Source organism: Ambystoma mexicanum, chromosome 13 (assembly GCF_040938575.1).
Source record: "Ambystoma mexicanum isolate Mex_15411 chromosome 13, UKY_AmexF1_1, whole genome shotgun sequence".
Lineage (NCBI taxonomy): Eukaryota > Metazoa > Chordata > Amphibia > Caudata > Ambystomatidae > Ambystoma > Ambystoma mexicanum.
Window position 1 is genome coordinate 576,534,688 of NC_090938.1, and position 25,455 is coordinate 576,560,142.

The 25,455-nt window shown below is 45.0% G+C and overlaps 2 protein-coding genes across 5 annotated transcripts in view; one reads left to right on the forward strand and one right to left on the reverse strand.

The window, feature by feature from the left end:
• Positions 1 to 382: 382 nt before the first annotated feature.
• PHOSPHO1 (phosphoethanolamine/phosphocholine phosphatase 1) lies at positions 383 to 19,398 on the forward strand. The gene is made up of 2 exons (XM_069634400.1): positions 383 to 739; positions 12,882 to 19,398. The coding sequence occupies exon 2, from the start codon at positions 12,891 to 12,893 to the stop codon at positions 13,638 to 13,640; it is 750 nt and encodes a 249-aa protein (XP_069490501.1). The 5' UTR covers positions 383 to 739; positions 12,882 to 12,890; the 3' UTR covers positions 13,641 to 19,398.
• The window catches only part of ABI3 (ABI family member 3), a 331,848-nt gene continuing 312,951 nt past the window's right edge, over positions 6,559 to 25,455 (reverse strand). For 3 of the 4 annotated variants that reach the window (XM_069634398.1, XM_069634396.1, XM_069634393.1), the window contains one exon: positions 6,559 to 12,276. The gene's annotated coding sequence lies outside the window, so the exon portion shown is untranslated. Of the gene's footprint in view, positions 12,277 to 20,236; positions 21,278 to 25,455 lie in introns of those variants that run through there. The other variant, XM_069634395.1, reaches the window with a different exon arrangement.

Sequence of the window (25,455 nt, forward strand, 5' to 3'; positions counted from 1 at the left end):
ATGTCCCTGGTTGTGTGACGCCCAAATGTCCTTTCACACATGTCTGTCATTTGTGCGTTCTTTCTTATAGTCCTACTCCAAAACGAACCCAGCCTCCAAGCGCCATAGCCAATATGTGTAATTGGAAAAGCAAGGTATTATTTTTCATACAAAAAAAAAAAAGCTGTTTCCCGGGAGTAATTTTCAGCTTTCGTATAATCACTGGCACAGACGATTGCCCTTCGACTGGAACGGATAGCTCTAGCATGCTTTTTTCCCCAGCGGTTACTGTCATCATCATCATCACCCTTACCCCCACCCAATGAAGTGGTGCAGTCCAGCCTTGTGAGTGGATGCTGGGTGACAGTGGGCGGGACAATTGTTTCTCTAGAAAGGGGGTCCCTTCTTTCCTGAATGAAGGGCACAGTGACAGTGGGCGGATCCATTGCGCCCTTCGCTAGGGGGAGAATGCAGGGGGTCCCTGGTAGATGCGCTCCTTTTGATGTGGTCCGCCTCGAGCTGATTGGCTGGCCCGTTTGTGACGTATTCTGCGGTGAGTGCTGCGCCTCTCCTGTTGTGCCCGGGTCTTTAAAGGGCACTGCGCGGGTCGATTAGGAAGTGCGACGCTGGGGAAGGGGCAAGGATCGTCAGCGGTGCTCGAGCACGGAGCAGCGGCGCCAAGGACGAGATCTCCAGGACTGCACCGGTCTGGGACAGGAGAGCGGAGACACAGCCCGAGCCAGGGCACAGCAGCCAGCAGGTGAGAGTCCCTGGGAAGACTTCACGCACCCCCCCCCCCCACGTCGTGCAGCACCCCCGTCGCGGAGAGCTCCTCCAAGAAACGCTAGCGGTGTCACATTTCAGACACTGGCCGGTCTCCCCTCTGTTATAGGCGGACCACTCGCCAAGCCCCTCTGGAAACGGGCATTACAGCCTCAACCGGCATGCCACCCTTTACAAGAGACTGGGTGGATTAGCTCCTTATTTGGAGACTGAGCTAGAACATTATCGCCCCAATTCAGGACTGAGATGGATCATTCCATTCTCCGCCTCCCCCCACCCCCGAGTCACCCACCTACATCCACTTTAGGTGCTGTACAAACTAGCTCTGCCCTTGATCAATGCGGTGTCTCAACCCAGCCCCCTTTCAGTAATGGATGGGTAACCCTACCACCTCATGCAAATACAAGGAGGGCCAATCAGCACGCCAGGCTCCAATTATTGTCAGTACGAGTCAGTCACCGTGGGAGAGGAAGGAACGGAATGGGATCTTGGTTGCACACATTTTTCCAGGCACAACCCACGGGAACTTAATATGACCCAAGCAGCTTGTACTGAACCCTTCACGGAATTAACCCTCTGTAGCTAATGGTGAAACAAGAGATCTAAGGCTTGTTTTGTGGACTTGTAGAAAGGCGCACCTAACCCTGTTAAAGGAGAGTAACTAAGTGGCATCGCCCACTAAAGTCTGGGGAGTGCAACCTACCCCCTTTTGTTGCAGACTTGGGGGGTCATTACGAGTTTGGAGGTAGCCATGCCGCTATTTGCAGCATGGCTGTCTCCAAACTCGGGTCTGGGTTCCTTGAATGAGGAATTACCGGGCCATTCCAACCGTGGAGGACCCGGTAATTCCTCATTCAATTTACCCATCCCCATTCCCACTCGAGCACCCATAGGGCTCAATGGGAATGGGGAGGGAGCTAACAACGGGCTCGTTATTAGCTCCCTGGTCCTTTAGCGGCTCCTACTAAGGGCGACTGGTAAAACCAGCCGCCCTTAGCGGGACCCGCTAAAGGACCTTGTAATGCAGTGGTAAGGGGTTAACGGCACAGACACCCTTACCAGCGCTGTTAACCCCTTACCAGCGCTGTTAACCGCCAGCCTTGGAATGAGGCCCTTGGTGTAGGCATACTATTGCACCCACCAGATACCCAGAGGATCACCCTAGTGTACCCTAGATAGAAGTATGGGAACAAGTTTGTCTGTTAGGTGTTACTGTAACCTGCAAGACCGCCGAAGAAATTGGGAAAGCCCAGCCATCTCTCAGAAATGACAGACCGCAGAGTGGACTGTGTGCAAGATGAATGGGGTCTGCAGGAAAGGGAAAGAGGACTAATGAGCGTGGATCGTCAGCCAGGGCGCCATAACCTGCATAGCCACCTGCTGTGGTTCAGGTGTCATTTGGATGGAATGGCGAAATGTACTATGACATGTAGGATTTAATACATTCATATGTATCATATATAATAGTATACATTTACTATAAAATATCCACAACCCATAAGCATCTGTCTGCTTTTTGCTGATAGATTTGATCCATCAGCTGTGATTTTTGGATACCGGGGCTTGAGCCTCATTACTCCATCTTCTCAGGTTGAGTGTCTTAGTCGTGGGTTGGGATTCGTCATGGTCTGTGTGGACTTGTTACAGTAGGGCTGGCTGGTTTCACGGGGTCTTCATCTCATAAGCATCAACACATGGATTCTATTTGGGTAAGGGGTTGTGTCTTTTTCACTTGGGAAGAGACTGGTGGCATGTAGGATGGTCTGAGTGGGTCACTGCTTGCGCTGCTTGGGTGACTGTAGGTGCTATAGCATCCCTGTCCCTGGAGGAGTTTGGTGTTGGAAGCTATGTAGCAATTTGAAGTTGGGTATTGTATTCTGTAAACATTGGGCCTCATTACACGGATGGCGGTAGGGATTTACTGGTACCGGTAAAATACCGGTACCGGTAAATCCCTACCGCCTTGCTACGAGGTCCCTTTGCGGGTTGGGGGATTTAACGCCTGCTTTTTGCAGGCGTTAAAATCCAACCCGCTAAGGGACCTCGGGGCTAATTACGGCACCGCAAAATTGCGGTGCCGTAATTAGCGCCTTCCCCATTCCCATAGAGCCCTATGGGGCAGAAATGGGAATGGGGAAGGGCAATGGCAGAAGGGGGATTTACCGCCCCTCCAACCTTGGAATGGGGCGGTAAATCCCCTTTCCGCCAAGGCGGTGCCGGTATTTTACCGGCATGAGCCATGGCGCTAATAGCTAATAGTGCCATGGCTCACCGCCTACCGGGTAATGAGGCCCATTGTGTCCCGATCACTGCTGCTAGAAGGCCTTTTGTAGGCACACACATCTTTTTTTTCTTCCTTTCTAGGTATCTAATCTAGGCAGAGAAGGCACAATCCACACTGCTTATCCATATATGATGCATTTGACCTTTTAAAAACATATCTTTTCTTTAGCACTTACCCCACTGCCTCTATCCCCTTTCCTCTCTGACTACCTCCAACCTCGGAATGAGGCCCACTGTCTTGTTGTATGTGCACCATATAAGTAACCAATAAATAAAATAGATAGCTGGGCTGCCCTTGGAGATATCTGTATGCTTTGTAGCAATAATAATGTAGGAATGTTCCTTGCCCTTTCTTAGCACCCATCCTATGGTGTGCTGGTACTTGGAACAGTACAGCCTGTACAGGACAGGATTGTGTACATGAAGCTCCTTTCCTTGCCCTTCATCAGCACCCTCAAAACTAGCGTGGACACCCCACCACCCCCGAGGCTATTTGCCTATATAGGTCTAGTGCTTTCACTTCATAAGTTAATGCCTGTATGCCTGATCCCTGCAGGCACATCTTCGCAAGATTTGCTTTTCTTCTGTGCTGCAAGCAACTAGGCCGGTCCCTTTTGGTCTCTGCAGTGCAACTCAAGTGTTTATCCACCAGTAACCACGTCCTTGTCACTAGGGCTTCTCATGTAGGTCTAGTTCCTGGACCTTTGCAGCATCCAAAAGGAGGTGCCCAAAAAAGTAAAATTCTTGCACTTTGTCGGCACTCTTCTTGTCCGTGTAGGGCTGGTACTTGCATTTATTGGCAGCACACATCAATTGTTCCATGAATACCTGATCTATGCACGTCTTCGGCACACCTCAATATTTGCCCTTGAAGTTCAGGTCGTTGCACTTGTTCGGCGCCACATACTAGTTTAGCCATGTGACCTTGATCCCTTCCATTTCCAGCACCTCAGAAGACACTATTTATATAGTCCTTGCACTTACATTTTTTGCTTGTCTGCTTTCCAGTAGTCTAGAAATGTACACATGAGTTTTGTCCTTCTTCCACACATTACTAGAGTGTGTCCATGTACACTTGGCATTTGCCTCTATTCGCCCCAACATTGCTTCTCTATGTAGATCTGGATCTTGTACCTCTTGGGACAACACTGCTGCTTTGCCTAGTATGCCAAGTCCTAGTATTTGTTCACCGCCCAACTAGAATTTGTCCAAGTAGATCTGGCCTTTGCACAGCTTCCACAGCACAACAGATTGTCCATATTTAGACCCGGTCATTTCACAGTAGAGTGTGACCCTGTAGAGCGGGTCCTCACGCTTCTTCCCACCACTATAATGTTTCCAAGCAGGTAGGGAAGTACTTCTTCCGCACCTCACTAGTGTTTGCCCTTGTCCTGGTCCTTGCACTTCTGCAGTACACAATGAGAGGTTGTCCCAGAGTGCCTCTTCCTTGCTTTTCCTCTAGGACACAGCAGCATTTGTCCATATAGGTCTACTTCTTGCACTTTTCCACTCCAGGCGATTGTCTGTGTAGGCCTGGTTTGCTCTCTTCCGCCTCTCCTCAAGTGCATGTCAACATATCTTCCTGCTGCGGTGCTTATACACCACCTCACAGGACATTCTCTGTGTAGGCCTGGTCCTTGCTCTCCTTAGCTCCCTGCTGGAGTTTGTTCATGTAGGCCTGGTCTCTTCACTCGGCACATCGGTAGATTTTATTGCCATTACCAATTTTTACCGAATGACATTTTCACCAACATTTTTTACCACTTTTTTTTACCACTTTTTTCTATTGCAAACATATAGATGGTAAGTGTGGATAACATATAGGGAATGGGTGTGGCAGAGGGGAGGGTGTGGGAAGTCTCCCCCAGCTTTTTGCAGTAAAGAAAGCAGCAAAATAAATTCAGTGAAATGTCATTCGGCAAAAATAAATGGGAAGAATGTTCATAGATCCATTTTCTTCATGTGGGCCTAGTCCCATCTCTTAGTACCTCACTAGAATTTCTCCATGTAGGCCTGATCCTTGAAAACTTTGCACATCTTAGCATTTCACTAGAGATTGTTCAAGTAGGCCTGGTTCATTCACTTAGTACCCCACTAGAATTTCTCCATGTAGGCCTGATCCTGGCATCCTGGTTCTTCATAGCATCTCACTAAAGGTTCTTCATATGGGCCTGGTCCCTTCACTTAGTACCTCACTAAAGCTTTTCCATGTAGGACTGATCCTTGCACTCCTTAGCATTTCACTAGAGGTTGTTCATGTTGGCCTGGTCCCTGCACTTAGTACCTCACTAGAATTTCTCCATTTAGGCCTGATCCTTGGATCCTTGCACTTCTTAGCATTTCACTAGAGGTTGTTCATGTTGGACTGGTCTCATGACTTAGTACCTCATTGGAATATTTCCATGTAGGCCTGATCCTGGTATCCTTGCACTTCTTAGCATTTCACTAGAGGTTCTTCATGTTGGACTGGTCTCATCACTTAGTACCTCATTGGAATATTTCCATGTAGGCTTGATCCTGGGATCCTTGCACTTCTTAGCATTTCACTAGAGGTTCTTCATGTTGGACTGGTCTCATCACTTAGTACCTCATTGGAATATTTCCATGTAGGCTTGATCCTGGGATCCTTGTGCTTGTTAGCATCTCACTAGAGGTTCTTCATGTCGGCCATGTCCCTTTGCTTGGTACCTCACTAAAGCTTTTCCCTGTAGGCCTGCTTCTTGCGCTTCTTAGCATCTCACTAGAAGTTGTTCATGTAGGCCTTACCCCTTCACTCAGCACCATATTAGAGTTTATTGTGTTCCTGGTTCCTTCACAGCACCTCATTGCAGTTGCTCCACGTAGGCCTGCCGCCTACACGTTTTACCACCTGACTAGGGTTTGTTCATGAAGGTCTGGTGCCTTCCCTTCTTAGCACCTCGCTTGAGCTTGCGCACTTAGGTTGGACCCCTTCACGTATTTGCACCTAACTAGGGGCTCTTCTTTTAGACCTGGTCCTTGCACGCTGGTAAGGTATCGTGGCAGCAGCACAGCGGAGACACTGCGCTGATCTTCATGATCTAAGCCCAGGTGCATCAGTGTGACAAGGTGCGCGGAGTCACTTTCTTAAATGGACTCCTTACTTTTAGCATCTTGGCACAGCTTGCCCCTGCATTTCTTGACGTGTAGTATCTCTGTGTTTACTGGCCCTTCCACTTCTTAGCACCCTTTGAATTGCTCACTGTAGACATGTTCCCCTCACTTCTCAGAACGTCACAGAGGTTTCTACTGGTGTCTGAGCTTCATGGCACCTCTGGACGCCACTTTTCTTAGTACCTAACTGCAGTTTGTTAATGTATGCCTGACCCCATCACTTTTAAGCACTTCACTAGAGTTCCTCCAGGTGAGCCTGATCCCTACATAGGTCTAAAGTATTGTAGCAACAGCACAACAGGGCCACTGCGCTGGACTTTATCACATAACAAGTGCTCCTCTATTTTCCACCATCCCCAAATGGCAGCTCTTTCAGAAAACTAACAGCAAAGCTTTCCTTTAATACTGCTTCAGAAACAAAAGGATTTCTCACGAACCACAGAGAACTATGAAGTGTTTTAAACTGTACAACTACTGGTGAGCCGTGGAAGAAAATTGGTGCCTTCGTTCTTCTCAGATTTCTGCAGATCTCACAAGCTTGTCTGTGGAGGATAGGCCATGCACTGCTTCAGCACCTCACATATGTGGTATCCAGTAATAATGTCGCCCTAAAAATGGCCACGAGATGGCGACATTTCCCTACAAATATACCCTCCAGGCAATCAAAGAAATTCCCCAAATATGCTACGATTCGAGGTAATCATTTATAATCATACCCCTCCTAGAATGTTTGGGGAAAGAATTTTAGGGGTCAGGAAAAAAGTCTTCTATCTGGCGACTTTTTCATAGTGACATTATCACATGGAACCACAGGTGTCTCTGAATGTATGGCTGGTATTTTAACAACTACCTTCTAGAAAGTGTCCACTGATGCCGGGTCGTTGAAAACATTTTGAATACCATGCAAGAGTCATCAATAATGCAATGTTCAAATGTGGCGCCATATTTCAATGATGCCACCAAAAAGGTGCATAATTTAGTATTGTACCCATCCACCACTCAGTCTATATAATCTCAAAGAGAAATCACAGTCAATAAAGTCACCTCAACCTGCGCGTTAGCTCGGACGTGAGCGAAGGCAGCAGGGGCATACCACACTTGGCTTCTAATGGAAATGCACATTGGGCAGAGTGTAATCTCACTAACCCAGTCACCCGTCATTGCCAGCAGCTGTTGCAAAGAGTGAAACTGCATCTGACAAAAATGTCCTGGCCACTTTTACAGGGAGTGGGCCAGATTCTCAAAACCTTGGCGCAAATGATGAGATGCGCAAGCACATGCCTTTACTTGCACCCCAAAATTGTGCAGCCTATTCTGAAAGGGCCTCTGGATGTGTGCTTCACAGATGTGCATTCTCGGATGCCTTCCTCCACCGCCTTTGCGTACCTGTGCCGATAAGGGGGCCTTTCTGCACATTTCTATAAGGAACCCACAGTCACAAACAGGATGTGCTTTGAAATGCCCAGAAATAATTCATAACAGGCGCAGGGGACCAGGCTATTTGTGCTTCAGTGCTGCTCTCTTCTTTGGGGTTTTCATAGAAAAGTGATGCTTCTTCATGTCCCCAAGAGAGGACCAATCTAGCGCCTTCAAGTGCCTCGGGTAAGTGGTTGGCAGCTTATGGTAATGAGATGGTGTTTGCACCTGCCGTTGTCCCACCACAGTATCCCGCTGACCTACCTGGGCGGTAGGTACTGTAAACGTTTGTGACTGTCTAATGAATTAATGGGCTCAAATGTCAACCATGGATCCGCTTTTCATGGATGTACCCATTTTCTATGTGACATGCACAAAGGAGAGTGCTTCATCATTCTGAGTTTGCTGACATTTAAAAAAATGAACCACAGCCTGCGTTGTGAGGGGGTGAGGGGTGTGCATGTTAGTGCTGCCTGTTCCCTTGCAACTCTTCTTGCCAGTGGAGTAACTTGAATCTCAGTGATCCGGCTGCGGTCGGAACGTTTGCATGAGAAAGGTGCAAACTACCAAAGGTTTGCACCCTTCTCATGCGAACACACGTAATACGGGGGCTGCAGGCGGTGTTCCCCTCAACCCCCGCTCACTATACTACAAATTATAGTGAGCGGGGTGTTGCGGGGGACACCCCCGCAGCCCCCGTTTTTTTCTATTTTTTTTTTTTACGGTTGTGCTGCGAGGGTGTCCCTCGCAACACCCCGCTCACTATACCACACAGTATAGTGAGCGGGGTATTGCGGGGGGCATCCCCGCAGTCTTTTAAAAAATATATACTTACCTGCAATGCTACCACCAAAGGTACAAACTTTTGGTGTTCGAACCTTTGGTGGTAGCATTTTTAGAACTTTTGGTCATTACGACCATTTGTTCGCGGTCAAATCGACCTAAATCTAGTAACTTTGCTGAAAATGTTGGGAGAGGGGGGTATGACTTCTAAATGAAAGGGGCCCCAGCCAAATGAGTGGGATAAAAAGGTGTGCCACAAAAGTTGGGGGGACAAACATCCTTGCCCCCCACTAAAATTACACCCATGGTTGTCACTGCTATGAGAAACAATTCTACTTATACATTACTTCAGTCAGTCAAGATACGTTTTGTATGTAGCAATACACATATAGTAGATCATAAAAAATGAATATTTAATCTAAATGGTACAAAATGTCAATCTCTGATGCATTGTGGGCCGTGGACAGTCCTTCGTAAGGAACCACAACTCTCTCCTTTCTAAACGCCTGTTCCAGGTGTAAATCTCAAACCGTCATGTTTAGAAAGGCGATGAATATGGTCCCTGACCAGTGGCGTATTTAGGCTTTCTGCTGCCCTAGCCCGAAATAAGTCCTGCACCTTCACCAGATTCTGCCCCTTCAACACACTCTGTGTTGCCAAAATTACACCTCTTTACCCCATTGTATCCCCAATTCTTGCTCCATAACATTATAAGGACGTTTTTAAGGTTGCAGGGATTAGAAAGTTATTGCTTTGTCTCTATTCAAGCCTGTCATCTTCTATGTTATGTTAGTTGAAAGAGTGTTTTCAGATCTCTGCTGGCCAAGATTTGGAGAAGGCAGTGTGTTCTACAGTTGTGTGCACTAGAGATAATTGTTACGGCTAATTGTCTACTTTCGGTTAAGTCGTAAAACAATCTCTTAGAGGAAGTGATAAGAACATAAGCTGTCTGCCAACTCGACACAAGTGAGAGAAGGTTGTAACAAGGAATTTTGGTTTCAATGCCAATATCTGATTTCTCTCATAAATTGCCTGCTGTCACTACATCCGGTCTTCTCAAATGGTAAATCTTACATATGAAATATATGCAAATGGTACAGGCACATCTTATTAAAAAAAATTGAATAAAAATAACTCAACCCCCTTCTCATGGTTACAGCTCTTGTGTTAGCTGGGGGCAAAATGAAAATAAGGCAAGTTACCAGCAGCAGCCGATGTACCTCTAATACCTTGGGCTGGAACGCCTTTAAAATATGGGCAAATCACAATTGCCATTTTTAAACTCTGCCTGGGCATAAACACCTCAGTAGAGTAAAGCCAGTTGGCGAGGCTCTTGGAATCTTTTGTTGTGCATTCTCACAGTGGAGTATAAGGGTGACTCTGAACATTCATGTGTGGGAAGCAACATCATTCCTCGAAGCTTCACAATGCAGGCACATTTTATAACAAATTAAATGGTATGTACTGTTTACATCATTGCTGTTCGTGGAATTTTTTCAAAATACCCAACACCCCCAGAATAAAATTGAGCAATGGATCGGGCGAACCAGCACCACATTACCTTTGTGGGTGTGGTTTAGGTGATGGGTCCTGCCTGCTTGCGTTTATGGTAATTTAAAATGTTTATTAACTCTGTAGAGTTCGTTGGACTGTACAATACATTTTGAGATTTGTGGGTATAGATATAGATGTACTGCTGTCGTTTGAAGTACTGCTCCACAATAAAGATCACAGTTATGCACTGTGTGACATACTTTGCAGTTGGTTGTCCTGGTATTACTGAGCGTGCAGCAGAATGTCATCAAAGGCACATGATAAACCCAGCACGGATTCCATTTCCCTGTTTAGCACTGAGCAGCTTCTGTAAAGATTGATGAATGAATATCTTTACGGGACACCTTTACAGCTGTGAAACTGTGTGTTCATTTGGCACACAGTTTTTGTTTTCACCCTTCTATGGCTTTGGGACCTTTTCACGGGTTTCTTAATGCACTTGCACATTCAGATTAACTGTTCACAATTTTAACTTCTCAATGATCTATTTCATGCTTGCATCTTTTGGGCGGCCACAGACCTCTGAAATGTGGGAACGGAGAGGGAAATTAGTGCTTGCTTCTGAACATAATTTTAGTGCCACCTGTGGGAACTTTGTGCTTGACTTAAGCATAGGCATGACTTTAATATTGTAAAATGATGCATCCGTTTTAACCTCTACTTTTCTGAAGGAAAACCCACATTTTTGCAACGGTTTAAAAAATACATGTTGTTTATTTGAATATAAAAGTGATTGCTTAACACTGTGTGTGTATTGATTAGAAAGAACTCCAAAGATAATGTGAAGTGGCACCAATAAAACCAATGAGGTTTGGCTGTTTTGCATATTAAAGAAAATTGTGGGAAGATAAGAATGACCAAAGAGCTTTATATTTATCATATATGCATGCGAGAGTTGTATGACTGAATCACTAAATGCCTAAAGTAGGCGTGTCCTTTTTTCTTTAATTAAACAAAAGTCACCCTAACAATAAAGCCTTTGCAAATATCAAGCATAGATACAAGTTTGCCAATCAAAAATGTTAGCTGGCAGAGTGGATTGACTGCTAACATCTAAACATTACTTTGTGGATCGGCCATATACGGAAAAGCCAAATTGGCTTTGGAGGAACAAAATTGGCTTTATGTTTAAGCAGTAAATTGAAAAATTCAATAAAATACCAATCCCCTGGCAACCCGATGCCCTAGGCCTAGGACTAGTAGGCCTTGCTGTAAATACATCTATGCCCCTGACAAAGGACTGTTCACGTGTCTGAAATGCATTGGACATTGACATTTTGTTCCATTTCGTCTCCTGATTAAATATTCTTTTTTTAATGATATAGTATCTGAAGTGTGTTCGTAAGGAGATTGATAGAACTCAGGTGTCTTAATGACCATCTCTGCTTTCCTGCAACCAATAGGTAGCACCATACATTGGGGTTATAGATATGTTAATGTTGAGGGGTAAGATCAGGTATACTGCTGAGTAGGCAGAATGGGGTCTTGATGAGATGTATTTCATTGTGTTCTCCTAGGTAAAGAAAACTAGTGACACTTTGACCTCTGCTTTCCCCAAAACATAAATTCCAGGAGAGAATGGGAAATCTGGACTTTGAATGTAGCACAACATTATTTGTTTAAATCCTGCACTGCAGCCTCTGTCCAGGCCCTGGCAGGTTGGGTTCTAGATGCTGATAATGAGTCAGAGTGATTCAGGAGTAATTGTGTTTGTGTGAATATCTGAATGATAAATGTGCACACGTTTTCGTCATCACAAATGGTCACAGATTAATTCCAAAAGGAAACACTGATCCAAGAAATGTACTTGTTTTCACGCCTTCAAGGGTTTTCCAGGTCTTTAAAGATCAAAATAGATCCATACTATGAAGAACATGTGGTTCACCTATGTACAGCACATTTCCTGAAATGTATTGCTTTGTGCAAAGCACCCTTTTCCTGCAGTCCCACCAATACCGGGGGTAGAAGGCAGCACCTAACACGGTCTTACACACTGTTTGACTGCTTACCAGTTCAGCTGGAGACTAAGCCAAGTGATAAGCTTCAAACCACCAATCTTGGCAAATGCAGACTTAAGCTTCAACTGCAAAGAGCCGTCCTCGAGCTGTGAACATTGTTGTCAAAAGTAGTGGAACAGTGAAAAGTGAAATTTAAGAGCAGTGAAACTCGGTTCCTTGTAGTTTCGGCTCACTTCGATCTTTGCCCTAACAACCCAGTAGTGTCTCCTCTGGTGAGAACTCAAGCTGGCAACCTTTCTCCCAATTCAGTGGCTCGTCTTCTGGAGAGCGGGCAGGCTGTAGCTCCCTCACATCTCAGCTTTGGACAGTGGGTACACAATAGGTTACTCTAGAGAAAGGTAGGAGAACGGTTTTGGTCAACAGTTATACCCTGTTAAGGCGAACTACATGCGTATTTCACAAAAATATATTTGTTTTAATAATTTCAGCATAAAATGTCTCATAAAATGGAGAAAAAAGTACATATTCATTACATTCATCATCACACTCTAAGAATATAATTAATTCTAATAAAGACAAAGCACATACATACAATATTCTTAAAAAAACAGATAAGCAGCAAATGTATATCTCTCATTGATAACTAGTACACAATAGGTGCCATTAGGCCTCAGAAGCGCCTCCTCTGGAGAGAGGGAAGACTGCATGCCTTTTTTAATGTGTCCATTATTATCATTTTTATACACGAAAGAGACATATTACAGGTTAAATGTATGCGTGTGCTTTATGCCAATTGAGGAATAAATACATCATATACAGAGTCCCAATTTGATTGGCTCATTGCAATATGCACCATTAAAAGTGGCTGATGGGTAAATGTTTGTAATTGATATTGCAGTTGAAAAATAACCCTGACCTCCAAACCCAGGGCTATGACCTCTAGACTACACTACCACTTTCACATCACAAACCTATTTGTGCTTTCTTTTGCAGAGGCCGAACATGTCTGCAGCCCCACCACGCAAGTATTTGCTGACCTTCGACTTCGATGAGACGATTGTTAATGAGAACAGTGATGACTCCGTCATCCGTGCTGCTCCATCGCAGGAGCTACCTGAGTGGCTTCGCCAGACCATCCAGGATGGCTTCTATAACGAGTACATGCAGAGGGTGTTTGAGTACCTCGGGGAGAAAGGAGTCCGTATGCAGGACTACAAGACTGTCTACGAGAATATCCCCCTCTCTCCAGGGATGATGGAGCTCTTTGGCTTCCTCGCCAAGAATCAAGAACTGTTTGAGATCATCCTCATCTCAGATGCTAACATGTTTGGCATTGAGAGCTCATTGCGATCTGCCGGTTCCTTTTCCTTATTCCGCAAGATCTTCAGTAATCCCTCGAACTTTGACAATCGGGGCTATTTGACTTTGGCCCCTTATCACTCTCACAGCTGCCCTCAGTGTCCAGCCAATATGTGCAAACGGAAGATCCTCTCTGAGTACCTATCAGAACGGTCGCAACAGGGGGTGAAGTTTGAGAAGCTATTTTACGTGGGCGATGGAGCTAATGACTTCTGTCCATCTATTCTCTTGACATCAACAGATGTGGCGTTTCCAAGGAAGAATTACCCCATGCACAAGATGGGCCAAAAGATGGAGGAGAAGCAGCCGGGAGCTTATCAAGCCAAGGTGGTGGCCTGGGATTCAGCAGAGACGATTGTTCAGTATCTCCAGGGGTTGCTTAAGCGAACATAAGCAATCAACAAGCTGTGACTGGTTTTTCTTCCCTCCTTTCTACCTCCATTTCCTGAAAACAGGGACCGAGGTTGTGCTTAGCTGGAGGTGCTTTATTCTAATAAGTGGTGGCGGGTGGTCATCTCTATTTTAACGTAACTGATCATCTCCACTACGTGATAGGAATGTGGACTTTGGACCTTCTTCCATCCGCCTTATTTATTCTGTATTCTCTAGTATTAATCGCTTCTGCGGGAGACGAAAGTGGCGTGTCTTTGTCTCCTCCTACTGGGCTTCTGACGTAGGATGCGTCAATCTGCTTTCACAATGAGCTGGGCACCTGCGGGCAGCAGAACGTCTGGCCTCTATTGGGCTTCCATTACCTCTTTGACTGTAGTGGGAAATTCTCTCAGTGTTGTTCGATAAACTAAGTCAGTATGGTTGGTTATTAACCCTGTGCACAACAAGGCCATTGCCAAGGTGGGTAAAGCTCAACCCTACCTAGTCTTTCCTTCAATGGAATGTCTCTTAAGCTAGGCAGGGGCTTCTCAAACGTCGGCCCTCTTCAGATCTATGTTCGACAACGCCCATGCAGTCCATTCACTGTCCACCTGAATAAGTTACTGACTTGTAGTCAGTAGATCAGTCAGGATTTCTATAGAATTAAAAGACTATGCAAACAATTCCAGCTGCAGCGTCAGCTCCACGTTATTCTATAACCAGCTTTATAGATCTTATTGGGTAATTAGAAGACTTGTGAAATTAGGTATTCAGTCCCCTCTACCCCCATACATTTTTGCTTGGAAATCCTTCATTGGTTGATCTGGGATATTTTGTTCGTGATCTACTAGAGAATGTGTCCTAGGGTGAGCTTGCTGTCTTTTCGTGGCCACCAGTGGGGTATTTCTGGGTGTTCCTGGAGTTTTCTGGCGTTTTCTGGTATTGCCTTTTCCATGCAGTCATCCCCTTCAGACATCTCACCCTATTCTCCTGCTTTCACAGTTGTGCACTCCCCAGTTAGATTCTTCTGCACCATTTCTTGAGCGTAGCCCTACCTTCTGGAGAGCAGAGGCCGGAAGCAATGGCTCTCAAGGACAAAATAACTCTATTCTTCCTGTGTCATCTAGTTAAATCTATTTCAAGGGTATTTAGCAGGTGGGTTCCCATTTACTTCGAGTTGTTTCCTGTAAATCATTTCGCCCATCCATTGTCCCTGCATCCTGCCCCCCTGCCGCTGTGCATGTCAGTAAGATAGCTCAGTGAGTTAAGTGCTTCCCTCTGAGATTCCTGTGTAACCTGCAGTCACATGCTTCAATTTCTGTGGAGGAGGATCAGCTGCACACGTTTCAGAGGTTGATAAATTGGGTACCATTAAAATAGGGAACAATAGCATCAATTGCTACAGAATATAGAAGAAGTTTGGACATCTGCCCCTTATTTGGTGTGAACCAGCAGACCACCATCCGGTAACACCAAGAATTAAATGTACTCGCTCATTCACCACAGCTCTAACATAAAAGTAATTCCTTTTACTGTGTAGCTCAGACATCCACGCTCCTATCGCCCTTTGTATATTCTATCATTAATATATTCACATAACTAATCCAGTTGACATATATAGTCATACAATTAGTGGTTATTAAAGATTTATAGTCTATCATCAGCCAACACGTGTTTCGACCGTTTGAAGGTCTTCCTCAGGGCTGGATAGCAAAATTGATTCCATTCACAATGACAACATGTGTTTTGAAATTGCACAGAAACAACATCCACGTGTTATCATAACTGAACTGACCTTTTTGACCTCATAGCAAGGGTAGGAAAATGGGGGAGGGGAAGGGTTTACATGGATGTCATTCTTTCTTAGGTAGAGCTATGCAGACCATTGGAATGGCGGTGTAAGGGCTAGTGGAGTGAAAGGGATTGCACTGGTCACTTTCCCACGAACCTTGGTTCCTAGTCACTCAAGTGGGGACTCAGACTTTGCATCACAGTGGGTAGAGTGTTTGATACAGACCAGAGAGAGTCCTGCTTTTGAAACATCTTCCATTTTGGGGAGACTCCTCCCGTAGACCTCCGCCAAACTGTCCTTAAACCGTCTGACGGCTCCTTTAGCAATTGGCTGCTTATCCGCCATTGTTGTATGGCCTATCCGGTTAGCTCTAACGCTGGCGGGGTCAGAGTAAACGGATGGGCAGGATAGGTGCTTGAGACATGGATGTGCCCCATCCTTACCCTTCTCTCTTGGACACAGACCGACACACCAGGCTGGAATACCTTTCCCCACGAGTGTCAGTGTCCTGTGACCTTCACCATGTTAGGTTGCACGAGGGGCTGTTTAGCAACTGGTGCATCAGAGGTTACCTTTGTATCACATGAAAGAAATATAATGTATAACCGTATAATAAAATATATAATAATTTATATTTATATCCTATTTATATCCTGCAATTTTCTTTGTCAAAAATGTAATGAATGTTTAAGATGAACTTCCTCCTTTCTTGCACACCTTTCGATATATGGGCTTCTGAAAAGTGGGTGAGGCACTGGAAGTGTCCTTTGAACCTTACTGCCTGATCATAAGTCTGTGTGGGTCATAAAGCATCGGACTGTCGAATACACATGTCACACATGTAAAATGGTGGCTGGTGAGAATGCCATGCACTCCTGGTGGTGTGTAATTGTGACGTTGAACAAACAGGAAGCTGGCGCGAAATTGCCATCGGCAAAGCATGTCACCCTTCGGAATGTATGCATGTGGATGGGACCGCCCCGTCGGCCACATTTTCCTAGTGGCTCTGCATTTGCTCCCCATTTGAACTTCTCCAGGGGTACAGAACTGGCTTGCCTGGAACATTCCTGGGGACTTAGAACTGTTTAATGTGATACTCAGCTGCTGGCTGCCCCATTGATGACACAGTCCAGCGGTCAGAATGCTAAAGTTGCCCCATGTGTGCCTATCAGAGACGGTATGCTTTGAGATGCGGTACTTCCAAAGTCAAATACCTATGGTGACAAAAGCCTTATTTAAATCCATGTGTTGATAAAAGGGCACAGCACAGTGGGGTTTTAACAAGAAGTTATTCTAGTAACGCCATCTGTTCAAAACTCTGAACCCACACCGGGTGAGGAACTGGTGTCAACATTCCCCACAGAAAATTGTTGTGTGCAGCTAGCTGTCCCCAGAAAAGTACCTTCCTTACCTCCCAGCCCTTTGACACACTTTCACTGTGGGGATTTGTGTTTCCCTAAGGTTCCTTTTGTGTGTAGCAGAATTCCTCATCCTCCCCTGATCCCTCCTCACCAGTTACACAGAAGGAGTTACGGACCGCTGAAGAAACCTTGCAGAGCTGGCGACTGCGATTCCTCACCGCTTCTGGGTCTAGAGGAGGGATTTGCTCTTATGATGTTTTGGTTTAGCCCACTGCTTGTCACGACATGCATCGTCGGTGTTTTTATAATTAAGTGCATCCCTGCAGCGCCACACCATACTTGCAAGATTGGGTTCATATTCGTGATGGGAGTTCCATAGTCCCTGTGGCCAATACAAAAAGGTCAAGGCAATTAAATGGTAGAATGGAGTTTTCCTTCAAGCGCTGATATCAATTTAATTCCCTGGTACAACTTTTATGCTGAAAAGAGTGTCTGCAAAAGACGTGCGTCTATACTTGATGGCGCAAAGGGCTGGTCCGCTAATATATACATTCTTGCCTTCCATAACCCCTAGCATGTAGCTTATGGCAATGAGCAGAGTTTCCAGGCTGCGCCCTTTCCTTCATCCTCCAATGTGCAGATCCTTGTGTTGTTGCACATCGGGTACAATGTATCCATTTGATAGAGTGGGACAGGGTATGTCAATGGCAATGAGAGATAGTGAAATGGGACTTGTCTGCAAGGGGCCAGTGAAAGATGTGCAGAGCAGGGGTCAAGTCCTAAAAATTAAAGTGGGGGGACTCATCAACAAACGCAATGAGATGTGATGTCACCAGAAATTGGCATCTCAAGGTGAAATATGCACATTTCATTAAATTGTCTTTGCATAACCACCCAAATTGTACAGGACGAATGGCCTTTGCCTTTCATAAAATCAACACACACCCAAAACCAAGAGAGGATATTTTCTTCTCATAGTGTTTTTGAAAATGTTAAAAGGTGTGCATGTTTTAAACTCCATGAACCAATACAGATGTTTTCCCTGGAACTTGCAGTATCGAAATGGGATATTTCATCTTTAGTTGTTTGTGATTTTACATCAGGTTGTATAGTGCAGTGATGAAGTGTCAGGCCTGCAAACCTGGAGACTGAGGTTCGATCCCGAGGTCTACTTTAATTAATACATTCAAAGGAGGCTTTCAATGTTTCTCATTTAAGCTGGGGAGGACTGAGTCCACCCTCTAAAAAAAAGTGGGTGGACTCCATCCACCCGCATGTACCCTCGACTTAAGCCCTGATGTGCAGGTTTGCAAGATGATTTCCGTTAAAAGGCCTGCGCCCTCTTTCCCATGTCTCCCATATGAGGTATCCTACAACCTTACACTACACACACAATTTCCTCACAGACTGATTAAGGCCTAACCGTTAGCACATCAACACTAATCGAGCCATGACTAGGCTCCCTTCTTTAACGCTATCAGACTCTCCCACATGAGCCGTTAACCAGACCCACAGCCCCGTAGTATATCAGATCCTGAGCTCTTCCCTATGGGTAACATACTCCCAAGTCTCGCCACCAAACTCATAGAAAGCAGATGGGCGCACAGGAACCGAGTCCTTCTAACATGCATCCATCAACGCTGCAGGCTCCGCCTCTGCGTCTCCCAGAGTCCCACTAATATACCCCTCCCTTTTCTTTCTTCAGAGTCGCACAATCAGCGAGGCTACCAAAGGGGTGCTTTACAAAACCACTTAAAGTACTTACATTAGTAATTCTTACAATATTTATACAACAGTGTCTTGATACTCTGGCTGAGGGTCACATAGATTCGAGGGCGGCACTCAGGAACTTGGTATGGGTGATGGGAGTCCTTAGGGTGAGGGAAGGTCCGAGTTTATTCCGCAGCCACCGTTTGATGCAGACACTGGGCTGCAGGGATGCCTGTCAGTAGCTGTGCTATTTGCAGGTCACTGATCATGTCATGTTGCTTTGATCGGATCCCGATCAGCAGCTTAATAGTTGTTGCACCCGCCCCAACATACCCTAGAGGTGGACTGGACGTTCTGAGGAATTCAGTCTATTTCATGATATCTTCCAAGCGCCCAGACTAGGAATTGAAACAAGCAGTGCTTTTCATCTGAAGAGCTGACTGATCTGTGGCAGAGTCGCTCTCAGTCCGGCCTAACCTGACATATGAGTGACTCCAACCCGATCTGACCGGCAAAAGGGGACATAGCACCACCCCTAATGCCTTTATGCCCCAAACTGTTTTGAATGGGTGCTGTCGCTACCTACCTCCTGCATATGTTTTGAGGATGTGGACATATATGTCACTGTTGAAATCTCCCCCTGATGGCATCATGCCCTGGAACGACCTTCCAGCTGCAGTGCAGGACTTACTGAATGGACTCTCTTCAAACAGGAATCTGAAAGCCATGTATTTGTAAGTTCATTTTCGAAAGGAAGGTAAAGCCATGAATTGTTTTTTTTAATGAAGTATTAATGTAATCAAGAAGCTATCAATATTTATTAGGAAATGCACAGATGGTTGCCTGCATGTTTCACTTTAACTATGAAACCAGATGTTCTTTTCTAAGAAATAAAGTATATACCATTATCATGCAACCCTGGTGGCACTTTGATATTATTCTTGGCACAATGTTTGTGTGTGTGTGCGGGCATGTCTGTGTGCACGTACGCGTATATTCGTATTTGTCAGCGATGGTCTCTGTCTAGTTGTAGGTCAAGCTTGCAGGTGGCGGCCAGGTGTAATCCATTTGTAGGTGTAAGTGATAGATGATGCAGCAGGCCATGTGTCGCTCGTTCCCCGCATCAGTGATCATATGCCAGCCAGAAGGACTTGTGGGTGTTGCGTTGCGGCAATTTGTGTTTGTATAACCCTGAACAATCTTTGAAACTCGGAATAAACAGTGTTACTAAGGGATAGTAAAGTGGTGGCCCTCATCATGAAGCCATCTCGTAATTTGTCAATTCTGATCAAATTTAAGCCAATCACAAATTTCCATGTAAATCTCTAGACGTCTAAAACATAGTTGCCGAGCAGTGGCAGGGCTTTCTTGATAGCCACTCTCTGGTCAAGGCGTGGCACAAGGGTTGTCCATCTTGGCTTCTGGGATGAGATGGTTAGAATGATAGTCAAAGGACACACACTGACACACACAGCTGTACCGGTTATGCAGGATGCCTCTGTGCCCCTGGAGCCCAAGGACAACAACCCTGTCATCACCACTCATGAGGGGTGAATTTTTCTTGCCACACTTTAATACTGGAAGATCCTCTCTTGCATGTGGTCCCTCACGAGGGCCCTGGTACCACGCTTTCACATCTTCGAGGGACTCCCAATGTCTGCACAGTACTATGCTAACAATACTCCTGACCTGTTTGTGCCATTGTAAGCATGCCTAGTGTCCATTTGGAAATCGGTTCAGGAAAATAGCCTCAATTGAATGGATGAAACACTGGGAGTCTTTATTTTGGAGCGGGGAGGCAATGCGAGCTCATCGTTGGAATAGCGTGTCTGACCCTACAATACCAGCTGGCTACTAGCATCTTTCTTTAGAACAGACCAAATATACTATGCTCTGTGAATTATCATGTGCTAACACCTTTCCTTCAGCTGACCTCTCCAGCCATTTACCCACCGTATGAACAACCTTCTTAGGGTGGGGTGGTGTGGTCTCTTGTTGCTACAATCTGGAACTCTCAAACTTCAGACCGTAAATTCTGCAAACATTAGACAGCAACTAAAATCATTTTCTTCTAGACAGTCTGTGTTCAATAGCAGTGCTAACAGGCCTCTCGCTGTGTTGGACATCTTTGGTCAGTCAGTGGGGGTGGAATTTCTCTGCAAGAGAGCCACATAGACGGTAGAGGTCCCTAATAGGAGGGTGACTGTGTGTGAGGGGCTCCAACCAAGCTTAAATGTCTTTTGTAGTTTGATGCCATTGAGGTGGTCAGTATTATGGTGCCATGGATGTTTACAGGCCCAACAGCAGTCAACAAGTCCCTGTATTTTGGACTCGAAGAGGTAAGACTTTCAGGATGGGGCAACTATAGTTTATTCAGCCAGTAAGTCGCGTAGAAGTGAGAGGTTCTCAGTGGGCACGTCCCTTCGAGATGATAGTTACCCAGCAGGCCGTTCCCCTAGATGAGGAGGGTCCGTTCAAGGTGCGCTCTCTCTAGAGGGACCAGCAAACTAGAGGTTCTCACCAGATAATCCCAAAGATACAAAAGAAACCATTAGAAGCGAGAGGCCCCTTGTAGGAGTGTTGAGTGGAGGCACATAGTTCTTGGCAGAGTGACCATGGAGGGAATGAATGTCAGCAGATGGGTTGCTTGTAGTTGCCTGGAAAATACCCAGTGAGTCCATTGCTCGCTCCTTGGTACCAGCCATCACTAGCCTTGCCCGTTATGTAGATAACCGTGCCCTCTGAGAAGGAAATCCCGTCCTCCTTCTACCAGTTGTAGGGATAAAGGGCCACCACTGAAAGTAAGAGACCGAAAAAAAAATCCAGAATCACTGTGGGTTTACAAGCATATTCACGCATATCGACTACTCGTAGTAGTATGCAATAACAAATAACTGACCAAATGGAGTTAACTATCAATAATGACCACTACTAGCGTTGGTTGGGTGGAAAGAGACTTGCTTATCCCTGGGAACACATATGCAGTTTCCCACTTTTGGAAAAGGCACTGAGAGTGGCATCCTGTTGATTATAGGTGGTTGTTTCCGTGATTTTAAAAAACGTGGATTGATTTTGTTGTTAATAGTTCGAGTCCTTCGATTTGTCTTGAGTGTTGTGTCTGACAGGGATCGCCTGATATCTTTGTCCACTAATAATGTTTTCCAATGTAGTTAAACATCTGATTTTATTGTCATGTCATTAAGCATCACTAACATTTGAAAATAGAGGCTACAAACAAAAAAAAGAGTAGACCATGCTTTTGTCAAAGCCAATCACGTTACAAGACACATGTTGGTTGCTGCACGTGGAGAAGCCGAAATGTAAATCCATTAAAAAAGATGATAAAATCAGATTAAAGATCAACAAAGTGATTAGGCATTATCAATCTTTAAATCGATGAGTTTGGCCCAACCAACACCATAGATGCTCAACAGGTTCTGAAGCAGATTGAGAGGTGTCTCAATTTACAGTGGTTAACGATATCTCAACATATACTTTGGCCAGCGCTTGAGGTCAATTTTTGTGTTCCCCAAATTATAGAGGTAGTACTGCAAATACTTTGCTCTGGGCAGCATGTACTTGTTAGGTATAACACAGAGCTCTGAACATGCTGCAATTAAGATGCCTTTATAGTTGGGATTGCTCTCTGAGTGGCCTGAAACATCTTCCTGGCATGGTTTAGATGCACTTTCTAGCTACCAGTGAAGGTGGCTGTACCATCAAGGTAAGAAACGAAAAAGATCTCCAGCTCGGCGAGGTCATGCTTAACCTATCTCTTAAAAGTGACCGTTTCATTCTTCAACCCAAACAGCAAGACTCTGAACTTACACTTGCCTTGACGTTTAGAAAATGCTGTCTTTTCCTTGGCCTTGCAAGTACATCTGCCAATAACCCAAGGCTAGATGAAAGATATTTAAGCTGCTTCCAACTTGTCCACCATTTTGTCAGACAGTGGTAAGGTGTGTGCAGCTGTCTTCATGACAGCATTAAAGAAAACTACGAGCGTGGTGGCTCACGGGAACAACATCAATTCACAAAAAGGGCTTTAGATATACAAAACTATGGCACAAAGTTCTGCACAATTCACATATTTTATTATCATAACAACATCATAATTATCTTAAAAACCAGTATTCTCACTTGGTTAAACATGAAAGACAAACATACATAAAAAGTGTGACGAAGCCCGCAAGGGTGAAACGCGTTGTCATTTGCTTTGCATTTTCTGCTGCCCTCCTGTCCATGGATATATGAAAAATAAAGGACTGTTTTGCCGCGGATTTTCGCATCTGGGATTTGCCTTGCTGTCATCTGTCATTGCCTGAGTGCTGCTGCTATTTTTGGACTGTCAGCTGTCAGTCAGCCCACCGTGCATATATATATATATATATATATATATATATATATATATATATATATATATATATATATATATATATATATATAACCGTGGCCATGTATTTATGGTTAAGTTGGTGTTTCCATAGGAAGAGCACTTTTTGGGCGGCTTATAACTTCGCTCTCCCTGGACGAATCCTCACCATACTTTGCAAAAAAAGTATTTGGGTCACTCTGAATTTTTTTGCCAAGTTTGGTGAGGATTCGTCCAGGGAGGGCAAAGTTATAGGGGGGGGTCCCAAAACTTTTTTTTTCCCCATAGACATAATAGGGAAAAAAACTTTGCGCACGGCCACAGGCCAAACCGCTGGAAGGATTTACACCAAATTTGCGGCAGGAGCGGGGGCTTGGTCCCGAAAGCGTGCTTTTGCAAATTTGGTGTAAATCCGTCTAGTAGTTTTTTATAAAATGACCAAAACGTAAGGCAAAAAAATTAGTGATATCTGTGTTCGCTTCACGGACGGACTTCCCTGTTCGCTCTGCGGACAGCACCTCGATTGGCCCATGGCCTTGCGTCATGTCTGCGGACATGCGACGTGTTCACTGATTGGACGGCGAGGGGCGTGGAGCACGTCAGATTTTCTGTGGCGCCCGCCATCTTGTATTTGCCGTCGACCGCGTACAGCGCGGTGAAACGTGGCTAAAAAATTGTATTTAGTGCCGTGTGTAAGAGTGTTTGGGGAGGGTGGGGGGAGTATGAGATAGGTTCAATGTTTTGTTTTTTTATGTGCTAGACGTTTTTGTTGCGTTCGATTTGTCCGCGGAGAACACGGCTGTTCTGACATTTTGTAAATAAACTAAATGGTGGGGTGTTTAGAGGACGGAGTATGTGTCATTTTTGTTCGCAAGGAAGGTAAAAATGAGCTATGAACACTCGCGGTGTACTTAATTGTTCGTAAATACACAAACTGGGGGTGTCCTCAGGACGCTGTCCGTATTGTAATCTGTCTAGTTGAATGTGTTCTAAGAACACTCGCGGTGTCCCGAAATGGTTGCAATTACACAAAATGGGGGTGTTCTGAGCACGTTGTTTGTATTGTTCGTTGTCAGGGTGAAAGTGTTTTAAGACCGCTCCTTTTGTCCGCTAATAGTACAATTTCCTATGGGCGTCAACCGACTTTTTGTCCACTAAAGAAATGATAAATCCGGCTGGTGTGCGCTGACATTATGTGATAATCCTATGACTGGCGCTATTGACCTGGCTGACTTGCTTTTGCAACACTAAATCATATCTCCCGCCCCTAAGCCTGATATTATCAAAGCATTCATATTCCCCGCCTCTCTCCGTGACGTTACAGGGTGCGTCATCAAACGCGCCCAGTCCTCTGCAGTCCTAAGTGACTTTACACAGAACCCGGAAGACAACACATATTATGTCATAACACAGCGCGCCACAATTCGGAATATGAAACAGTGATTTAAAAGCAAACAGCAAGATTGTAAATTTTGTAAAGTACATTTATTTGACATCAAATGTTTAGAGAATATTCAGCAATTTGCATTTGTCTTTGTTGTCGATCCGCAAAAGTTCATGTTGAGGCACGCAATGTTCCTTTGCGGTACAGAGGGTGTTAGATCAGCTTACAACTCAGTGCGCCACAATTCGGAATATGAAACTGTGGTTTAAAAGTAAACAGCAGGATTGTACATTTGGTAAAGTACATTTATTTCACATGAAATGTTTAGTGAATATTCAGCGATTTGCTATTGTCTCTGCTGTCGATCAGCAAAAGTTTATTTTGAGCCACGCGTTGTTCCTTTGCGGTAGATAGGCTGTTGGTTTATGATAAAAGCAGTAAATGGTCGCTCTGATCATCGGAAGGTTGCTCTAACAACGAGCCATTAGACTACCCTATTGGTTGGTATGTTGTTTGTAGCCGCTAGTACTGCGTAAGGGCATATTGGTTCTTGGCGATTGTCCCATAAAATGGTGAGGGTCATGAAGTTGCATATTTGGACCTGCACCTGGCAGTTGAAGACCCCATCCGCTGGAGTCTGTAAATCGTGACATAGGCAAAATGGGGCCACATACCTGTTTTAAAAAACATAAATTAGTCTCACCAGCCGATCTTCATTAAAAATCATCATTTTATTTATTAGGGCGTGAAACTATTTGCTATCGAAGATAGTGCAACGGAGTATGTTAATAATAAAATAATTTTTTCCCATTCATATAGCGCTAAGAACCGTGAGGTATCTAAGCGGTGCTTATTATTAACCACGGTGTGTGGTGCTCATTTATCGACCACGGAAGGATGAAAGGCTGAGTTTGGCCTTGCCGGGATTCGAACTTGCGTTAGCAAGCTGTGCATGGATGTCAAAGCGAGCGTTGTACTCGCTGTGCCACTTGACAGGCTACTCGCTGTGCCACGATGAACAGTCAGCATGTGGTAGTTTTGCACTATGGTGCTTTCCATTTGGGCAACGTCAGTGCCCCTACTTTGTTGGCTGATTTGGAACGCTTGGTTCAAGCCGTAATGAAGATCCTTCCAAATGCGAAAGTAATTTTTTCTGGATTACTACCTAGGGCAATATGGGACAATAGTTCAGTTTTTTGTCCTCAGCAAAACATTGC